General features: G+C 50.8%; 6 protein-coding genes across 6 annotated transcripts; 2 read left to right on the top strand and 4 right to left on the bottom strand.

Moving 5' to 3' along the window:
• Nucleotides 1-375: 375 nt before the first annotated feature.
• Nucleotides 376-4,219, bottom strand: LTHEOB_12465 (FAD binding domain protein; the record flags this gene model as incomplete). Its single annotated transcript, XM_035509335.1, has 9 exons — nucleotides 376-664; nucleotides 718-806; nucleotides 935-1,084; nucleotides 1,137-1,604; nucleotides 1,654-1,703; nucleotides 2,737-3,011; nucleotides 3,075-3,406; nucleotides 3,460-4,028; nucleotides 4,081-4,219. 9 exons carry the CDS (start codon nucleotides 4,217-4,219, stop codon nucleotides 376-378), a joined length of 2,361 nt encoding a protein of 786 aa, XP_035364563.1.
• Nucleotides 4,220-4,680: 461 nt separating this feature from the next.
• LTHEOB_12464 (Cytochrome P450) lies at nucleotides 4,681-6,574 on the top strand (the record flags this gene model as incomplete). Its single annotated transcript, XM_035509334.1, has 7 exons — nucleotides 4,681-4,909; nucleotides 4,973-5,258; nucleotides 5,305-5,374; nucleotides 5,436-5,846; nucleotides 5,904-6,101; nucleotides 6,170-6,304; nucleotides 6,458-6,574. The coding sequence occupies 7 exons, from the start codon at nucleotides 4,681-4,683 to the stop codon at nucleotides 6,572-6,574; spliced, it is 1,446 nt and encodes a 481-aa protein (XP_035364562.1).
• Nucleotides 6,575-9,945: 3,371 nt separating this feature from the next.
• On the bottom strand, nucleotides 9,946-11,110 carry LTHEOB_12463 (Fumarylacetoacetate hydrolase family protein; the record flags this gene model as incomplete). The annotated part of the gene is made up of 5 exons (XM_035509333.1): nucleotides 9,946-10,100; nucleotides 10,169-10,487; nucleotides 10,584-10,694; nucleotides 10,787-10,867; nucleotides 10,937-11,110. 5 exons carry the CDS (start codon nucleotides 11,108-11,110, stop codon nucleotides 9,946-9,948), a joined length of 840 nt encoding a protein of 279 aa, XP_035364561.1.
• Nucleotides 11,111-11,929: 819 nt separating this feature from the next.
• LTHEOB_12462 (uncharacterized protein) lies at nucleotides 11,930-12,981 on the bottom strand (the record flags this gene model as incomplete). The annotated part of the gene is made up of 2 exons (XM_035509332.1): nucleotides 11,930-12,447; nucleotides 12,504-12,981. 2 exons carry the CDS (start codon nucleotides 12,979-12,981, stop codon nucleotides 11,930-11,932), a joined length of 996 nt encoding a protein of 331 aa, XP_035364560.1.
• An 814-nt stretch (nucleotides 12,982-13,795) lies between these two features.
• Nucleotides 13,796-14,756, top strand: LTHEOB_12461 (3-(3-hydroxy-phenyl)propionate/3-hydroxycinnamic acid hydroxylase; the record flags this gene model as incomplete). The annotated part of the gene is made up of 6 exons (XM_035509331.1): nucleotides 13,796-13,814; nucleotides 13,866-13,991; nucleotides 14,043-14,271; nucleotides 14,325-14,465; nucleotides 14,526-14,594; nucleotides 14,651-14,756. 6 exons carry the CDS (start codon nucleotides 13,796-13,798, stop codon nucleotides 14,754-14,756), a joined length of 690 nt encoding a protein of 229 aa, XP_035364559.1.
• Nucleotides 14,757-15,937: 1,181 nt separating this feature from the next.
• LTHEOB_12460 (uncharacterized protein) lies at nucleotides 15,938-17,523 on the bottom strand (the record flags this gene model as incomplete). The annotated part of the gene is made up of 4 exons (XM_035509330.1): nucleotides 15,938-16,218; nucleotides 16,278-16,621; nucleotides 16,674-17,111; nucleotides 17,162-17,523. The coding sequence occupies 4 exons, from the start codon at nucleotides 17,521-17,523 to the stop codon at nucleotides 15,938-15,940; spliced, it is 1,425 nt and encodes a 474-aa protein (XP_035364558.1).
• Nucleotides 17,524-19,050: the final 1,527 nt, after the last annotated feature.

Genomic DNA, 19,050 nt, shown 5'->3' with positions numbered 1-19,050 from the left:
ACTATTCTAGAAGTAATGTACACTTTCAAATATTTTGGTTGGTGCTTATAACATACGAGCAGTGAAAGAAGACGGACTGCGAACAGCTCTCAGCTGGGTTCCTCAGCACCGAATTCCCAGTCGTATTCTCCAGGTCCCAGTCACCTCAACTGTCGCTCCACTCACCAAATTCATCGATACTTAAAGCACGCAATGAAATTCGTTTGCTTGCTAAACCAGAACGTTTTGACGGTCCAGTCGTCCGCCGTGGAAGCCCATTCAATATCAAAGGCCCGTAAGATCCGCGGGACGAGTTTTCCCATTTCCATAATGGAGATATTCTTGCCTATGCAAGTCCGTGATCCGGCACCAAACTTGCGATACAGCGTGATTAGCTCACTTGCTCGTAGATGAGTTGGTAATGTTCCTACTCACGGAAAGGAAACAACGCTCCATGAATCTCAACTGCTCAGGCGGTGCCTCAAGCCACCGTTCAGGGCGGAAGACGTCGGCATCGTCCCCGAAGACGGTACGGTCGTGGTGGATAACCCATGCGTTGATTCCGACAACCGTACCTCCTGGAATGTCAATGCCGCAGAGCGTGTCGCCCTGCGCCGGTACGACTCGCTCTAAGGGAAACCCAACGCCAGGGTGCATTCGCATGGCCTCTTTCATCACAGCTTGCCTAGTTGAGAGAGTAAGTAGACGCTCAAGAATACGCGTAGACGTAGGACCCACAAATAGGGAAGCTTCAGGCTCTCCTCCAGAGTAACATTCTCCGAAAGTCTCCCCTCTTGTTCAGCTTCTGCAAGTTCTGCGAGTAGCTTCTGATGAGTCTTTGGTGTCTTGATGATGTAGTATAATATAGCTCTTAAAGAGATAGCCGTGGTATCGCTTCCGGCGAGCCTGTATGCCAGTCAGAGATCAAATGCAAGAATTCGCCAAGCAAGGGAACTTGCAAATTGTTCATCAGGTGGTTAATTAGGTCTCTTTGACTCATTCGGGATTCGTTCTTGACCTGCTCGCTTCGAAACTGGGCTAGAAAATCTTGTGCGCCGCCTTCATCGCGGGTTCCATCATATTTCTCGATGGCGTCCTTAAGAACCTGAGGCAGGGTATCAACGATAGTACGAGACACTGAAGTCAGATTCACTTACTCTGGTTATCTTTGGAATAGGATGAACTGCTTGAAGAGCAGGGACTCGGTCCAGCAAGTTCATCACCCACTGCTGGCCAAGCAGCAACGCATGAAGTCCCGGGACCTGGCCAACGAGGGCTCCGTACCACAGGCCCGTCTCTATACCGGAGATCATGTTCTCCACGTCCTGGCGCTTCTCCATGAAACCGAAGCGCTGTCGGAATGTGATGGCCCCGATGACGTCGAATGCATACCATTGCAGCCACTCTCCGAGGTCGACGGGTGTGCCGGCCAGGTCTCGCATGGCGTCCAGGAAGATGTCCGAGCACTCGTCAACGAAAGGTTCCATATCCCGCAGTGACGTCAAAGAGAACTTGGAGGCGACAGCCGTCTTTAGGTGCTTGTGTTCCGCTGGCGACCGTGTTGAGAACATGCTGGCCATAGCTTTCCCGTCGTATGGAGTGTCGAAGGAGTCATAGAAGTCCGACTGAGATGGGCCATTAGCTCATAATCATTAGCGTAGTACGGTTGCCTACCTTGAGGTAGCTACTTCCGATGCCGTAAACTTTTTTGATTGCCTCAGGGTCTGCGATGGAGACGTGGTTTGGCCCTATCCGAACGATTTTGCCGTATTTATTGTGGAGTTGCCGGAAAAGTGTCGGCGCATCGCCCTGGGAAAGTTTGGCTAGCCTCCACAAATTTGTGACGGCTGCTAGGCGTGGACCCTTGATTTTGCGCAGTCTGGAATAGAAGGCGGCATGGAAGAAGGAGAACAATAGGCCTACAACTAGACACAACACAAAGGATGATGGATCGCCCAAGACAGAAGAAGGAGACATGGCTGTTGTCGGATGGGAAAAAGTTAACGCTTGGCCAAGTATGCTTTACAGCACTCGGCATATATGTATTTACGGGTACTCTCAACGAGACGAGGGGTTGCCTTTCCGTCGATAACCGGGTTCGGGTATGACGTCTGACGAGGATCCTCCGCGAAGATCCTCCAGATCAGTTCCTCCGCTCCGGCCGGCCCTCCCGGTCCCGCGCCAAAGCTAGCTGCTCTCGCAACTTGCCTCAGAACCTCAAACTCCGGTAGCGCGGCATGCTGGATCCGGTCTCGTAATTACGCTAAACCCATGGCATGGAAGACAAGCAGTGCTCATTTATCGACCCAGGAGGTCACCCTCCAAGATAGAAAAAGATGAACTTCGCGGCCTTTGGTGGTGTACCTGAACACTCGATGCAGCCCCCACACAGAAAAGTTCTCCATCCATCTCCCAGTCGTGGTTCTCGACAGCTGGCCCAACTCGCTCGAACATTGCGGATACTGTCGGCCTATAGTCGGCCCCAATGCAGCTGAGATCATTGTAGACAACAACTATCAAGCCAGGTAGCGCCTAACGAGATGGTGACCTTCAGTAGCGGTCTTTTCTGGGTTGCAGATACTGCACAGCGATCGTCCTCGTTTCTCGCACCATTCAACGGTTTTCTATTCAGGTCTCTCTATCGACATCGAAGAGTAGATAAAAAGGAAAGGCATGTACAGTAAGGAAAATCAACCTCTATTCGAGAATCTCTATCCGTTACCTAGGACCAGTCACCCTCATCTTGGATAGTCTCACCTCGCTGAGAGGCTTCAGTGAGCTGGATGATGTCCCAAGGCTCATAGGTGTAACCGGGAACCGAGTTTGTGTTCTTGAACGGCGTTCCGTTCGCCAGGCTCTCTACCGCCTTTTCGTAGTTCTCGTAAACATACTGCTCCGCATCGTGTTTGAAAATCCACTTTCCTACGATCCGGTCAATGTCTGACTGGTCTTCAGCCATGTCCCATTCCTTTTTATGCCAGCGCTCCCGGTTTTTGAAACCCGTCTTTTGGGCACAAGCTGTGCGCTCGAATCTGGGTAGTCTCTTTATTAGCCAACGCTGCTGCTCATCGCAGTGAAATAAGGGATAAACAAACCTGAGAAGAGTGTGCACTTTGACAGCCTGTGGAATGTTGCTCTTCCCGCTGATATCAAGGCACGCGGCGATGGAAAAGGCATCTTCCCAGGCCATGGTTGCGCCGCTATTGGACGTTGGGAGGAATGCGTGAGCCGCATCTCCGATTTGGAGAACCCGGCAGTTAGGGGAGTACCACTGGGATTGCGGGTTGCGCCACAGAATCCTCCAAATAAGAGCAACCTTGTCCGGAGTGAAGTTGACAAGCTCGGTAAGGAAGGGTGCCCAGCCCTGTATGTGCTTTACAGCCTCGTCCACCGGTACAGTGGCACCCTGGTCTTTCGACGGATCAGTCTAGCCTAGGTTAGTGGTGTGCTTTCCAATGATGAGAAATCTCTTGAAGATACCTTGAAGGTTATGTACCAACTGACGTCAGTCTCGGTCTTCCCGATCACGACGTGAACATCAGGGCCCAAGTGAAGGGAGATTCTGGTCTTGGATCCCTCCAATTCCTTCGCGATAATCGGATTCTCTAGAGCAGCCGCAAGGGGTATGGTGGCTCGATAGATGGCGTAGCCACTGCTAGCTGGAGGATCATTCCGGCCGGTCACAAGACTCCAGGATTTCGATCCTACGCCGTCTGCAGCGATGACAAGATCGGCCTCAATCTCGCGCCCACCAGAAGTGACCACACTCCCTTTGTCGTGCGTCTCGCGGTACTGCACCACGCGGACGCCAAATTCGACTGGAATACCTAATTCCATTGCATACGCGTAGAGGTCACGTTGGAGCACCCCACGAGTAGTTGGTAGAGATGGATATCCGGGCTCACCAGTAGTGAATTCGCCCATAAAGTCACCATTGTACCTGTAGAACTGGCACGTGGGTTTATAGCAATGCTTTCTTACTTGTTCAATGAAGCCAGGCCATTTTTCAGGCGTGTGCAACGCGCTCGATCCCATGTTGATCATCCCTCCTAACGCATATTAGCAATCAATGACTTTTCAACCTTTAAAAGCTCCACATACCATGTTCATTGAAGTCGGGTCGCCTCTCAAGAACGCGCACCTTGTGTCCCTTGCGGTGGCTTTCAATTGCGCAAGCAAGTCCGGCAAGTCCGCCTCCAGAGATGAGGATAGAGATACCCGAGGACGGAGATGTTTCCATGGCGATGAGAGTAGTGCTTTGATGGTGCTGTGTGATTGTGTTTGAGAACTGAAGATAAGCAGCTGCGTCAAGGAAAGTATACACATTTATATTTCGACCCAGTTGAGCGTTGCATCTCCGACCACGCTGAGGAAAGTGCTCCAGCTTGGGCCCCTTTTCTCGGTGGCGGGATATCTTAGTTGTTCCGCAGTCTTAGAATTGTTAAGCTAGACCCACTTAACCCCGCCGCGCTGCGTCCTCAAGATTCGCCGCACCCGACGCATAGCCTCACCAGGCATTAATGTTTCACATTATAAATTCAGGGCCAGATATTGGCTTCTTGCACTGAAAACTGCCGAACTAAAGGTCTGCAGTGCTACCGCAAGAAATTTGCTAAGGTTTGCTTCAAGACACGTACATACATCTGAATTCCCTGCCCGAGCTTCAAACACCATTGGTCTCAGCACTATTGAATCTTCATCATGATATCCATCAATGAGCTATCGGACATCACCACCCACCACCTTGCACTTGTTGTAATTGCTTGCGTTGCAGTGGTTCTTTGTGTTCGCTCATTCATCCGCGCACTATTCTCTCCTCTCCGCTCTGTGCCCGGTCCTTTCCTTGCTCGCTTCACTAGGCTCTGGTACCTCTGGAAAGTTTGGCGTGGGGACTTCCAGAAAACAAACATCGAATTGCATCGCAAGTACGGTAAGAAATAAAGCTGAAGAGTAACTTTGAAAATTTCCGTCTGGCTGTACTCACACGTCACAGGGCCTGTTGTCCGCATCACTCCTTACGACTACTCCATCGACGATCCGTCCGCTGTCAAGCCTATCTACGGCCACGGCACCGCCTTCACGAAGGGCCCGTGGTACGATGCCAGTCGAAATCTCGATGCCGTTGCGAGGGACTTGTTTACGGATAGAGACCCAAAGAGACACGCTGCGAATAGACGCAAAGTAGCGTCCTTGTATTCGATGTCGTCGTTGCTGAGGATGGAAGAGGCAGTGAACGACTGTGTTGGATTGGTGGAAGAGAAATTCCGCGAGATTGCGCGGTAAGCTGAACATCTTTCACCATTTGCTTCGCTGACTTTGTTTCAGATCCGGAAGAGCAATCGACCTGCAGTGGTGGCTGCAGTGCTACGCCTTTGATGTGATTGGCGCAATTACGGTACGTCTCTTAACTGAAAGGGTTGATTACTTGATTTTGGTCTGAACATGTCACTGTGCAGGTCGCAAAACGATTTGGTTTCCTTGACAAGGGAGAAGACCCCTTTGGCCTTATTCGCGGTCTGGACGGCTTCTTGAAATACATGGCTAATGTTGGAATCTATTCGGAGATCCACCCCATCCTTTGCAAACTAACTCGCTCATCCGCAAATGGTGGACTTGCGCATGCCTTTGCCTTTGCCAGCAAAAATATTCAAGAGCGGGTGGAAAGCAATAAAAAAGGGAAGAGGCCAGAAAGTGACGACTTCCTAACGAAGGTTCTGCGCCTGCACGAGGAGCAGCCGCACAGCTTCGGAATGGAAGATGTTCTAATAACATGTAGTGCCAACGTCGTAGCGGGCAGTGATACGACAAGCATCAGCCTTAGTGCGATTATGTGGGGCTTGATTAAGAACCCTGAGGCCATGACAAAGGTACGGCGTATCCAGCTTAAGCAAAGTCAACGATGGCTGATATTTCTCTTCCCAAAGCTACGCTCTGAGGTCGATGAGAAACTTGCAAAGGGCGAGATTTCAGAGCCCGTCACGTTTGCCGAAGCCCAGAAGTTGCCTTACCTTCAAGCAGTAATTCAGGAAGGCCTCAGAACTCATCCTGCAACCGGCCTTCCTTTGGGAAGAGTCGTGCCAGAAGGAGGCGTCAGGATAGCTGAACGATTCTTCCCTGGAGGGGTGAGTGTCATTGTCTGGGTAACCTTCGATTCTATGGCATCGGGGAAGCTAATCACGCAACGAAATAGACTGTTTTGGGAATTAATTCTTGGGTGGCTCATTACAACAAAGACGTCTTTGGAGACGATGCCGATCTGTTCAGGCCGGAACGCTGGCTCGCTGATAAGGAGACAGTACACAAGATGGGGACATACTTTCTTCCCGTGAGTAACCCGAAAAGAAAGAAAACCCCTCTTCTACTCATCTTGCGGTGGGTTATCATGTTAATGCAAAAGAAAATCCAGTTCGGCCACGGGTCCAGGACATGCATAGGCAAAAACATTAGCTTGATGGAGATGTCAAAGTTGATTCCACAGCTGGTTCGAAAATTCGATTTTCACCTTGATGATCCCTATGCGGAGCTGCAATTGCACAACGCTTGGTTTGTAAAGCAAAAGAACTTCATGGTCAGAGTTACGGAGAGGAAGGTCTAAAAGCGGATCTGGACACAAGATGTTTCCAGGTACCGTTAGGATCGGGTTCACAGGTTGACCACTCAGCTTAGTTGGCACGTGATATACACACGCACCTATATCATTTGTGCGTATGGCTATAGGGAGAAGGAACTAGACGTCTCTTTTCAGACCGCTGTGCACCTTCTATATTTCAACATGACTTGCAGAACTGAATACTCCGCACAGATGAAAAAAGTGAGGCGGATCCGGATACCACCGGTTTTTCGCGGCTCGTAAGCAAAATATCCTATTGGAGGCTGAAAAGTACACGTATTCCAGTCAAATGCAGATCATGCGCTACTCGTAATGGAAACCAGGGGCATGGCCAAGGGACTTTGAGCTATTCCACGTCATTCAGAAGTTTGTAGTCCTCCAATAGGATGCTGTTCTCTCTGTCTTTGTGGGTTCGCCACAGGCTCTAATTAGCGGGTTGGCGTTAACATCTGGCGTCTAAACGATGTAAGGTAGCTTTCGTGCGCCCCCTTAATTGTCTCGCATCACTCTTTGGCTAGGAAGAGCCCTTATCGGAGGACTACAGCGACGTGAATTACAGCGCTGTCTGCTTCATGTTGTACGACCGGTGTGGCTAAGTGCTGTTGACTGGGAAATCCCTGTCGTTACGCGGGAAAGGCGCGCGGGGCTAGAGAGCACGGAGCAACGGTGCCCGGCCCGATAAACTCTTCTTCATTTCATATTTAAGGTGTCCTGCAGCGACTACCACTCTCTTGACACAATCATCGTAGGCAACGGACACAGCACCAACACTTTCAAAACTGGCGCGGACGCTCATTTGGAGGCATTAATGGCATCAACCCCAGCCAAAAGTCCATCAGACGTATCCAGTATCTGCACCACTCGAAGGACCCTGCCGATGCAGACGGAAGCCACCGGAAGTGCCAAGCCGGACCGGGCTTGTGAGAACTGCAGAAGGTACGTTTTGCCCTAAGCCCCATTCGTAGACTGTCATTTATTGATACGTCAATGTTCTCTATCCAAAGGGTGAAGAGAAAATGTACGTCCCTGAATTTCCTCAAGCGTTACATGCTCATTCCATTCGAAAGGTACTTTGGAGAAACCCTCATGCTCTCACTGCCGCAACCGCGAATTCGAATGCGTTTATAGCGGTAAGCGTCGAAAGCCTGGCCCACAGAAGGGAACGAAAGGCCGTCGGAGATGTGCACTGCTTTCCCGGATCGGTATGTCTGGTTCTCGACTGGGAAGCTAAGGCAGGGCTGGTTGCGAGTATGCTGATGCTTTCGCAGCCACTTTGGAGTCAATGATTTATTCGAATAACGCTCTTCTCACACGACCTCAAGTCCGTCCGAATGGAAGGAAATTTGGTGCGGAGACCATCACATCAGATGTGGTTGCTTCGGACAGTTCAAGTGCTACGGAAGGCACTCATGGACCATCAGGCCTTTTTTCCAGTCCAGAAATGCCGTATATGAACAGAACAAGCCCGCTGTTCCCGGACTCCAGTGCTTGCAACTTGGCAATACCAACAGAAAAAAGCACTATCGACCAAGCAGACTTGGACCAACTGTAAGTACTCCCCCTTCGGTTCCTGCACTGCTAATCCTCTCAAGCTTTGCCTTGTACTTCTCCCATATCCAACCAATGTTTCCACTTTTCCGCGAGCCGGTGTTCTATCAAGATATCATCTCCGGTAGAATTCCAAGAGAGCTTCTAGCCATTATGCTAGCCCTCGCGGCCAGATTCTCTCCGAACACAAGGCTGGCTCAGCACAGGGACTACCGCCATTGGCAAGCCATTTTGTCCCAGTCAGACCCCCGCTGTGAGACAGAGGCTTCAACAAAATCTAATACGATTGACCTGAATGCCGCAAAGAAGGAGTGCCTTCTTGCCGTCTACGAATACATACAGTTTCCGGGCGACGAAGCTTGGTCCCAGGCAGGACGCATGACTCGGACGGCCATCGGCAGCGGAATACACCAGATAGACAGCCCGAAGATGAAATGTAACATGACAGAAGAAGAGCGGGAAGAGTGTCGCTTTGCTTGGTGGACAATCTACAAACTCGACACTTGCTTCAACGGAATTGCGCTCACTCAGCTGGGGATCAACGACAACCTTATCTGCACATTCCTCCCATCTACCTCCATCGAGGATTTCACTGCAGACTTGTTACGCCCCTCGTCCAAAGAGGGTTTACAGACTGGTCCTCGGGGGTTCGAGCAGGTCTTGAGGCGCGACGGGCCGGATCAAAATGTTGATTGCGAAAGGATTTACATTCGCATCACCGCTCTATTGCGAGAATCACATGTTCTCCGCTGCCTATTGGGGCTCAATTCCAGGGCTGATCATCGCGACCAACTCAGTAATATTGTCTCCGCCTGCCATTTAATACAGAGCTCATTGCCGGGGTGGTTTCACGGCCCGGCTCGCAGAGTTGAGCAGCAGGAAGCACCGCACCAGCACCGGAGGCGACTGGAGATGCTATTACAATTCAACGTGTAAGGCCCTGCGTCTGGTTTGATTCATGACCTTTGGTTGACAATATCATTTTGCGACAGCCTTCGCCTTCAAAGCGAACTCCCCATATTTCAAATCAATGACGACGACCCCGAGGAGCTCAACATTCAAAGATGGCAGAACTGTGTGAGATATGCCGAGGATATCAGTTCCATCTTCGAGCACTGGGATGAGTCGTACTACGAAGTTGTCAATCCGATCACCAGCTATTTAATCTGGTATGCCGGCACGGTACTATTGATTCACGCTATGTCGATCCCTTCGGAGCTCTCCACTTCCGAGCCTATAACACGCCGGTTGGAGACTGCCGTCGACATCATCTACACGTCTCTTTGCCGGTTTTCCACGTGGTGGCCAATAGCATCTAAACTGACAGGTACGCGAAGCCATCACTTTCCTTGATCTACATTAACAGCCGTGCTCAGAATCCATCGACGAGCTTCGACTTTGGATGTGGCTTCAATTAAGCTGGCCGGAGGTAAAGATTCTCGTTGATCATTTGCATGTTCTTCTCGACCCGAAAGACCACGACTGCATGAACATACATGCACACATCCTGGAACCGCTAGGACCTCACTGCTAGTATGAAGGAAAGAATGTCTCTTCTGTTGATTCGCTTCCGAACACCATAGATAAATATCGATAAATTTATTTCGTTGACCCACGAAGGCTGCTAGTGCTAACAAGCGCGAGAGCATTTTGATTCGTTCACCAGGGACGTTTGCCTACGCCTCTATCCAACTCTCTGCCCGATGAGGCCCGGTCTTATCTCACCTGGATTTAATAAATCCATGATACCAACGATGTTTCTTGTAGTTGGTGCCTTTCATCCCAAATCCCTAGTGGCCAACAGACGGCTACTCGAACGCTACAGTATTCTCCAGGGCACCAATTGAGGATATTTCAATCTCCACGACATCTCCGTTCTTGAGGCTGTACTTCGGGTCCTGGAAGTACCCAATGCCAGGGGGAGAGCCAGTTAAGATCACAGATCCTGCCGGCAGTGTTGTTCCTGCCGTTCCCGACGTATTAGTTGAACGAACCAAAGATGCTAAGTTTATCTATCATGGACAGTCTTACCGCGAGAGAGAAAGCTGATCAAGGCAGCCGGTCCATGAATCAGATTGCATGTGCTGTTCTGGAAAACCTTTCCGTTGACCTTGGTCGTAATTCTTTGTTCATCTACGCTGCCAACGACGGCTGGACTGGTGAGAACTGGGCCGATTGGGGCAAACCTGTCGAAAGCCTTGCACCGGGTGAACTGTCCCCCCGCGCGCTTTGGGTCCTGGTACATTCGCGCAGTCAAGTCGTTGCCGACCGTATACCCCAGAATGTAGTTTGGGGCATCCTCGACGCTCACGTCGCGAGCATCTTTGGATGTAACGATTGTCAGCTCTCCCTGCGAGGTTCGTTAGTCAGGCCTGAGTGTGCTTCGGGCCGAAGAATGTGTCCTGAAAAGCTCAACACAGGCAACATTGAGAAGAGGAAGCCATACCTCAAAGTCGAGGAAGCCCTCTGCAGCACACTTCGGGATAGGGATACTCCCAGGTCCGGCAAGCGCTCTCTTGGGCTTGTACCACATCACAGGATCAAGCGGGACCGTAAGCTGTAAATTTGAGCACGTAGAAATGCATCAGTAAAATGACTTTCAAAGGACGGCGCTGTGGGAGCATCAGAGAATTTGAAGGGGTACCTTACGTTTGCCTCCTCTGCATGTTCGCGGTAATTCACTCCGATGCAGATGATTTCCATGTCATTGTATGGCACTGGCGCCAGCACCTGTATAATTCGACACGAACTTGGTCAATATGACAACATGGGAACCCGAGGCGACGTGTCAATGCTTACCTCTTTTACAGTGACTGGTTGCCCCTTCGTTTGATTTTGAAGATCGTCGAGGGAGGAGAACCCAGTCATGGAAAGGTCCACTAACTCGGAGGTCTTTTTTGGCGCATCAATCGAAGCGAAATAAATCGTCCCATTAGTCGCCTCGAAGCGTATCAGATGCTTCCAAGAAGTCATTGTGATGAATGTCGGTAGCTCTTTTTTTTTAAACAAAAAATAGTTTTTCAGGTGCTATGGGCAAAATTGGCTATATGTCCGCAAGACCTATATACTTGAAGCAGAAACAGAGATCCATGTGTATCGTCAAATGTCCGGTAGTTATCAATCTGTCCGAGTCGGCGTGATATTTGCTCCGGGTTAGCAAAGTGAGGCCGGTGCCGGAGGGAAAGACTCGTTTCTGAGGAGATGGGGGGTTGCTCCGGATCCGCGGAGCATCTTTCTAAGATCCTCCGAGGGCCGTGCTTTTAGCTCTCTTTCGCCGGAGCAATCTGCCGGCACCTTGAGCTTCTTATCCTAGCTTATCTATTGGCTGCAAAGCTTAACTCTGCAACTTAACGCAACAGCCAAGCCTAAAGAGGGCGTAGGAGGATGTGCCGGAGGCCGCCGACTATAAAGAGAGCTGGGAGGCTATTTACCTAATTCTCTGTGGAAATCGTGCTACATATTGCTTTGACTACTAGAGAATGACGCAAATAGTATCTTGAACTATATGAGGCTTGTCGACCAACAAACTATGTATTTTTGATATTAACTACCATCTTTACCGTTGGATTAGGCGGTTGTGCCGTGTTAGAAAGGATTTACTCTATGAAGTCCTAGAGAAAGCGCTTTGATAATGCGAATGAATATCTATTATTTAATGTGGCAAGCGGTGGTAATACACCACTGCCAACCGAGCTAATAGAAAATAAAGCCGTGGGGTAAACAAAGAAATCAAACGAAGGCAATTGAACAAGCAATGAACAAAGCATGCCTAGAGAGCTACCTGTCATATGCTTACAAGTCCTTCGGCATGTCTGGGCCCCAAATGGCCAGCGGGCCTGCTTTAGACCTTTTAGTGCCCGTATGCACGTTGACCAGATCCCCATCAGCGTAATGCTCGACCAAGAATCCACTCGTGTCCCGCCAATAGTCAAAAATCTGCGAGCCGAGAATATGTCTGCCAACACCCCAAACAGATTGGTAGCCATGATTTGCCAACCAATAATGACCAAGAAGCTGCGTGTCGAAGTCCTCTACCTCAAAAGATATGTGGTGCAGAGCATCCGCCTTTTCAGGCGTAGCACGAGCTAGGAAAAATGAGTGATGGTCCGAGAAGCGCTCCCCCAGGTCAAGATGCATGAATGTAATGACATCAAGGTCTTCATTCTCGGGGTGGTATTCCACGTTTGAAGGGACGAAGTTGAAATTGTCCGTGTACCACCGTACCTCGGCTTCCCATTTCGAAACGTGGAATCCGTAGTGGCCGAGCTTGTGGACCATTGCGGGTCCCTCATGGAAACGCTGAAATTTGCCTGAGCATCTAATTAGAAGCCATTCCCTGCCAATCACGGCGGTCCCACAAACTCACCCAGTCTCTGTTTGTTGAAGCTTCCATTAAGCGGACCAAACTCATCGACTTGCGCAGATGGCACGGAAGCCGCCTCCGGTCTCTCCTCCTGACCGTACACCACATGCATCAGGAAGCCGGACGGCGTCTTCAAAGTGACTTTCCGCCCTCCACCAGGGAACGGGGATAGATCCGTTACTACCGCTCCATCCAGGGCGGCGGCCTTGTCGAAATCAGCCTGCGTCTGAGCAAGCCAGGAACCGCCGCCGAATGTCGAGGTACCTGTGGTAGACTGGCGAGCCACGTAGCAATACGGGTCTTTGCCATAGCCACGGTACACGACTATGTCCTCACCGCGCCAGGCTTCGATCAGGCCGAAATGTTTGGCAAACGTCTGGAATTTTGCCAGGTCTGCATGAGCAAAGTCGACATGCGATGGACGCTCGAGCTGGATCTTCGAGGGTTCGTTGTGGATCTCAGGGAGACGCGTAGCCGCCATAGTAAGGATGTTGGTCTGGACAATAGAAAGTTCGAATGGTGATGTTTCTGGATTTGAAATGACCCCACCGGTGGACTCGGACCTATTTATTGAAGTTCACACGTTCTCAGCCATGCTGCACTTGCTCAAAGTGGCGATATGCATTCGCTCCGCTGCTAGGTAATCCTCTGGTGGAATAACATGACTGACTCTTCCGATCCGCGGAGGATCCGCGGAGGATCCGTGGAGGAACTGCTGCCGAGGCACTGGATTTCGTTCTTCTTTGACAGGACCGGCCGGCGCCGGAAACAGGCGGAAGAGGCAGAACAATTATTTGCGAAGAACGTTAATTGGTTGACCTTGTTGCTCGGAAATCGTGTGCATGGATGTTCCTCCGGGCCCCCGCACTTGTGTCGGAGCAACACAGGACACGGCCAAATTCAGAACACCGTTCCAGCATAGTGTTTCTCCTACGCAGTCGGATCCGAGCGGAGTCGAATCTCTGCACCTATTAAAATTAAGGCTTGAAGCACTAAGAGGAACGAAATGCCTGTCTTGTTGTGATAATCGACCAATGGAGGAAACTACAGTCGTCATCGTTGGAGCTGGCCCGGCTGGTCTTGCTCTCGCCACCGCGCTCTCGAATTGGAAGATCAAAGTCAGTACAATCCAACCTCTTGCGGCGGCTGTTATAACTAACTGCACAAATCTACTACAACGCAGTCGATAATCCTTGAGAAGAACCTGGAGGTATGCGAAGACCCGCGCGCTATTGCTTTTGCCGGCGACGTCTCTCGAGTGCTCGAATTTCTCGGAATCAACCACAGCAAGCTGCATGAATTTGCGCAGGGCAAGTTTTTCCTTTTTTCCTCCTCATCACAGTGACGACTAACAACCGCGCCCAGGATTGTTCTCGGTGAATTACCACCCCGGTCTTTGGACGACCAAACCGTTCTTCACCTTGAATCAACATCACGACTGGCTTGAGCAGGTGCATCAGCCAGCAGGTGTTATCCTACAGCCGGGTCTGGGTAAGTTCCAAGTCCAGATCTGGAAACTGTCTGTAAGCTGAATGTCTGCAGAGCAAGCATTACGTGAACAGGTCCTGTCGTCTGCGTACGCCGAGTTGCGGCTTCAATGCACATTGACATCAATTCTTGAGGTTGCGGATGGCGTTGTTGTATCGTACACTCGGGGCGATGGGACCGAGGCCAAGTTGAAAGGCGCTTACTTGGTGGGCGCTGATGGCAAGCGTGGCTTTGTGCGTAAAGAATACCTCGAGGCCAAGGGTATAGAGCAGATACCAGGATTGTACGAAACCCTATATCTGGCATTTATGTTTTGGCTGGCTCACGAAAGGGTAGGATGCACTATGATGCGGAGTGGATAGCGGCGAACCTGCACATTATGCTACCGACTCCGACATCCCATCCGGACTTCCCGTTATGGAGTCTTGGATACAAGCCTGAAGAGTTGTGGGACTTGTTTTGGCCGGAAGGTTTCCAGTACGCATGACGAGTCTTCGCTGTTCTTTGGTTCTCGAATTGCAGCTGATCGGCCAACAGTTTCTGCAACCACCCGACAATGCCTGTTGCGACCGGCAGATTCGGCCCTGCCAATGACAAGTACTGGAGGTAAATGATATTTCCCGGAAGTGATTGGAAGAATGGTAGCTAATAATTGACTTAAGATTCGAGTATGAGCTACCTGCAGGTTTCAAACCTGATGATTTCGAACAGCATCTGGAAGAGCAGATGCGTCCACATTTGACTCTTCAGAGGGAGCGCCTCAGGTGAGTGTACCCCAGGCCACATCCGGACTCATTTTTCTGAGGATCGTCCAAGACGAAACGGCAAGACTCCCCCCGGTCCGGTAAAGTTTCCATGGGATTGTGTCAATGTCATCCGGTGTGCTCCCGCGCAGTAAGTATTCTCATCCTGCGCCCAACTCCAAACACGCTCGGGCTGACCAGGGATAGCTTCGTCCACAAAGTAGTCAATCAGTGGTTTCACAATCGCATCATCCTGATAGGCGACGCAGCCCACGTCTTCCCTCCCTTTGGCGCCCAGGGAATGGCCAGCGGTATCCGGGACGCTTTCTCGTTGTCCTGGCGCCTTGCACTACTGTGCAATCGCACAGTCCGCGCTGAACTGTCTCCACAAGCCCACGATTTACTGAGCACCTGGTCACGAGAACGGCGTGAAGGGGTTGATCAAGCGATCACGGAGACCATGCGGATGGGGCGCTTTTTGCTGAATAAATCACCCCTTGTCGCCACAGTAGCGAACCTGGTCAGCGGAATCCTGGAATACGTGCCTTTCCTACGAGATGCCTTCTTTCGAAGGATCTTGACAGATGCAGTTGGCATCAAGGATGTCGATCATGGCTACTTCATGCCTAACTATTGTGGCGGTCTGAAGGTTGCTCAGATCTATGTCAAATCATCGGACTGCGCGATACAGCTTTCAGACTACCTCTTCTGGAGATCTCAAGCCGTCCTTACTTTATTGGTTCTCTACAGCCCCTCTAAGCAGGAAGCGGTGGTCATCAACGAGACTCTTATGTCTGTGAATCTACCTTCGTACTTGTTGGCTAGCGAACCGGTGGAGCTCTGTGACGACATAGCGCTTTTTTCTGCTCCATCATCCCTATCAGCCGCAAGGTTTGCGCCCGCTACCCTTGAGGATGTAGCGAAAGCTGGACTTCCTTCCCTCCCAGGTTACGACGTGGCCTCTTTTCGTCGGCGATTCCAGCATGAAACAAAATACGCATTGGTACGCTCGGACTTGATTGTATTCTCGGAGGCACAATCGTTGGACCAACTTCGTGAGCAATTGAATAAGTCGAGGGAGCTTTTGACGGCGCAGTGAGACTTGGTCAAAAGAGCATAATGGATGGCGCAATGGACGGATTCTGTGGGGTTTCTCAGCATTGTAACATCTCTTAGCTTACAGGAATGTAGCAACCATATCATCATTTAAAGCATGATATCTTCCCGCCACTCGGACACAAAATCGCCATCGGGAGCCAGAGCTCCGAGGAAATCGCTGTCAAGCTCCGTATTCCCCACCAGTGCCTCGAGTTCGAAATTATCTAGGGTGATATTATCAACGAACGACTGATGAGTATTATGGTCTGCCCTTCTACTACCGCTCAGAGCTTGAGTACCCATCGGGTGTAGAAATTGTGACATGAGCTCGATAGCTGCCTCATACGTCGTCGGAATTAAGCTACTCTTCTTTAGGTCACGGAGAGAATCTGCTTCAAGTCAGAAACAATGAAAAGGAGATGGCTGGCTTATTAACAATGCAACGTACCCCCGAGAAAGCGTCCTACCTCCCAGTATCGTCCAACCCGATCCAGGAACAATGTCAAAAGATCCAAGTGCCCCGAGGAGTGTGACTGGACGGACTCCACCCCGCCCGAGCGCTGTATTCGACAATCTATGACGAGAGTACCGGCAGTGAGGTATACGATATACGAGCACATGGGGTCGACGCAGTCGAAGTATTCCGGCCTCCAGTTCTGCACCACCTGAACCACTTCGCCTGCCTTGGACATGACGCGCTGCCAATGCGTTTGAGCCACACCGGTGCTATCCGGCAGTGACGAGGCGCGTACGCTCACCTGCGCATTAACAACAGTCACCAGCATGGAAGCGCTGCGGTTATGTGTAAGCATACTTCCGGTGCGGAAATAGTGGACATGCTCACCAACGAAACAAAAGCAGCGTGTCTAGCCGACTTCGATGCTCCTTCTCCGCTTCGCCAGCAGCAAAGTTGCGCACAGGATTGGACACCCACGATGGCAGCGCAAGCACAGCAGCTGCACACTCGCTCTCGAAGTCCTGTAGCAGATTCTGCAGGACACGCTCATTGCGTTCGAGCCGGATGCGCGAGCGCAACTCGGTAGCTGCTCGCATCACGTGGCATGCACCAAAGTAGAAGTTTCGGTTGCAGCAGGAGTACCGCGTGAAGGTGTCACTCATAATTTCCCAATTTTTGATGCACGATGTGGAGGGAAGGGGATGGAGCCCGCCCGTAATGGCCTCGGTGCTGGCTCGAAGCGATTCTGTGAAGTCGGAGACGGAGAGGGAGGGCAGCTCGATTCTGCCTGGTGGCGACTGAGCTGCGCTTGCGGGTGAAGTGACTCTACAAAACATTTCATAAGCAATTCTTTGGGGAGGTGGAGCCAAACGTACGCCAGAGTAGTGCAGCATGTATCCAATGAGTAAATCGACCACCAGACGCTCTTCCACTCCTCTGCATCGCAGTCAGACGCATCGCCATCCTGCCCATCTCCCCCGGTGCCGTCAAATTCGAATTCCCTAGGGCGCAGCGTGTCGTAGAGGTCCGCCATCCGCATGACCCGGCCCACCTCGGCAATGGCATTCCAGTCAAGGGGGTTGGACATGGCGTGCACACACAGTAAGAAAGAAGCCTTGATCTCATCGATACTCAGCTTCGTGCTTTTGCCAAAGGTCTCGGCGCGCTGGGCAAAGTCCGCGGGCGTGAAGGGGGGCGGGACGACTGCGAAACGTGATGAAACGGCGAAGACGGCCATCTTAAGCCGTGGCAGGAGGGTAGAGGCGGCGCATCGTGGTTTGCGGAACAGAGGGTAGATCGGTTGCACGTGATCGAAATAAAGGTCCAGTCTGCAGCATGTTTAGGCGTATTTCTTTCAGATGGGATTGCATGTTTGCTGTACAAGTAGTCTTCAATCTCCTGGCTGAGCCCTGGCATACAATCGGACGCGCACGGACTGTCAAGTGGGGCACCTGCGGGGAAGCCTGACGTGTCGGCATGTCCCCAAGCTGGAGAGTGTGCCTCGGTTTGGTCGAAAGTAGGCCTCAGAGGTGAACGCCTTTTGGGAGGCCCTATTTGCATTCGATGTTAATGATTGTCTGGGCAGAGTAGAATCGACCCTACCCGGCTTTCGTCTCCGTTGGCTATATGTACAGCCCAGGCCACGCATACGGCAGCTGTCGCAGCTTGGACGCTTCATGTCGCCTTTCAGATTAAATAAGTGTGAGTGAGTAACTTTATGAACGCCAGCCATACTTACATCTTGTCTTCTTGCTTTTCGCGCGATGTTAACCTCATGAGTCCGACAAAAGGAAATCTCGACAAACTCACATCCTACAGTTGTCGCACACCCGGAACTTCGCGATGTCGGTTGCAGAAAGCATATCCTGCCTAATCCTCGAGTGTGAAGACGTCATGTCTATCGGTATCTGGTAGAGGTCGAAATTGGGACTTGGAAATGCGGTTGAGGTGTAAGTTGCAATGCGGGGTGAGGCGCGGAACCTTAAATAGCTCCTCCACAATGCGGGACGTGCTTGTCTATCCGCATCGACCAGGGTACCCCTAATCAGATCCGGGCAGCCGAAAAATCGCGCATTTCCATCTGCCGGCAGAACAGTCAAAGAGAGTTATGTATTTCATCGACCACGGGTATATTTAGCCAACAAGCACGGCGAAAATCCCCATGATCGCGCATATTCCGAAAGTCGTGCGGGGACGAACCTTGTTATAGCCTCTCCAAATTACCTTCCTTCACTGACACAATGTATCAAGCCAAGTAGAGGTTCCCAAATAAATATTTGAGACACAATCATAGGCGTGAGAACACAGCTCGAACTCGAACCGGAACAGAATGGAATTCCATTAGAGGTTTTATGAAATTCTATTAGAGTTTTTGACGAAGGAATCCTATAGCAACCACATGAGGAATTTTAGGAATGTCGACTATTATATATATCCCTCCAAATGGTCTTTCCTTTGCCCGACCGCGCTATTCCGGATAGTCCCCGCAGCTCATGGAAGACCATGCGGAAGACTTGCCTAACGGCTTTTGGTGTTCACTTGTTGGTCTGGCCGATTACAACTGAGGCCACATCGTTGCCTCTCGCCTCATGGTCATTCCCGTTTTCCTCTCCGTGTTCAGACTTTCAAACACTGGTACTTGTAACTTTCAGGTCGTTTCTCAAGGATATGCCAAATGCTGATATTTTCATCCGCCAATTTGAGATTTAAGAGATATCCGCCGCGGAAATTCTTGAAAAGCAGGAATTTACAAAAACAGCACTTC

The sequence above is a fragment of the Lasiodiplodia theobromae genome (genome assembly GCF_012971845.1).
Source record: "Lasiodiplodia theobromae strain AM2As chromosome Unknown scaffold_64, whole genome shotgun sequence".
NCBI lineage: Eukaryota > Fungi > Ascomycota > Dothideomycetes > Botryosphaeriales > Botryosphaeriaceae > Lasiodiplodia > Lasiodiplodia theobromae.
The sequence above is the reverse complement of the archived record's forward strand: the minus strand, read 5'-3'. Positions and strand labels throughout refer to the sequence as shown.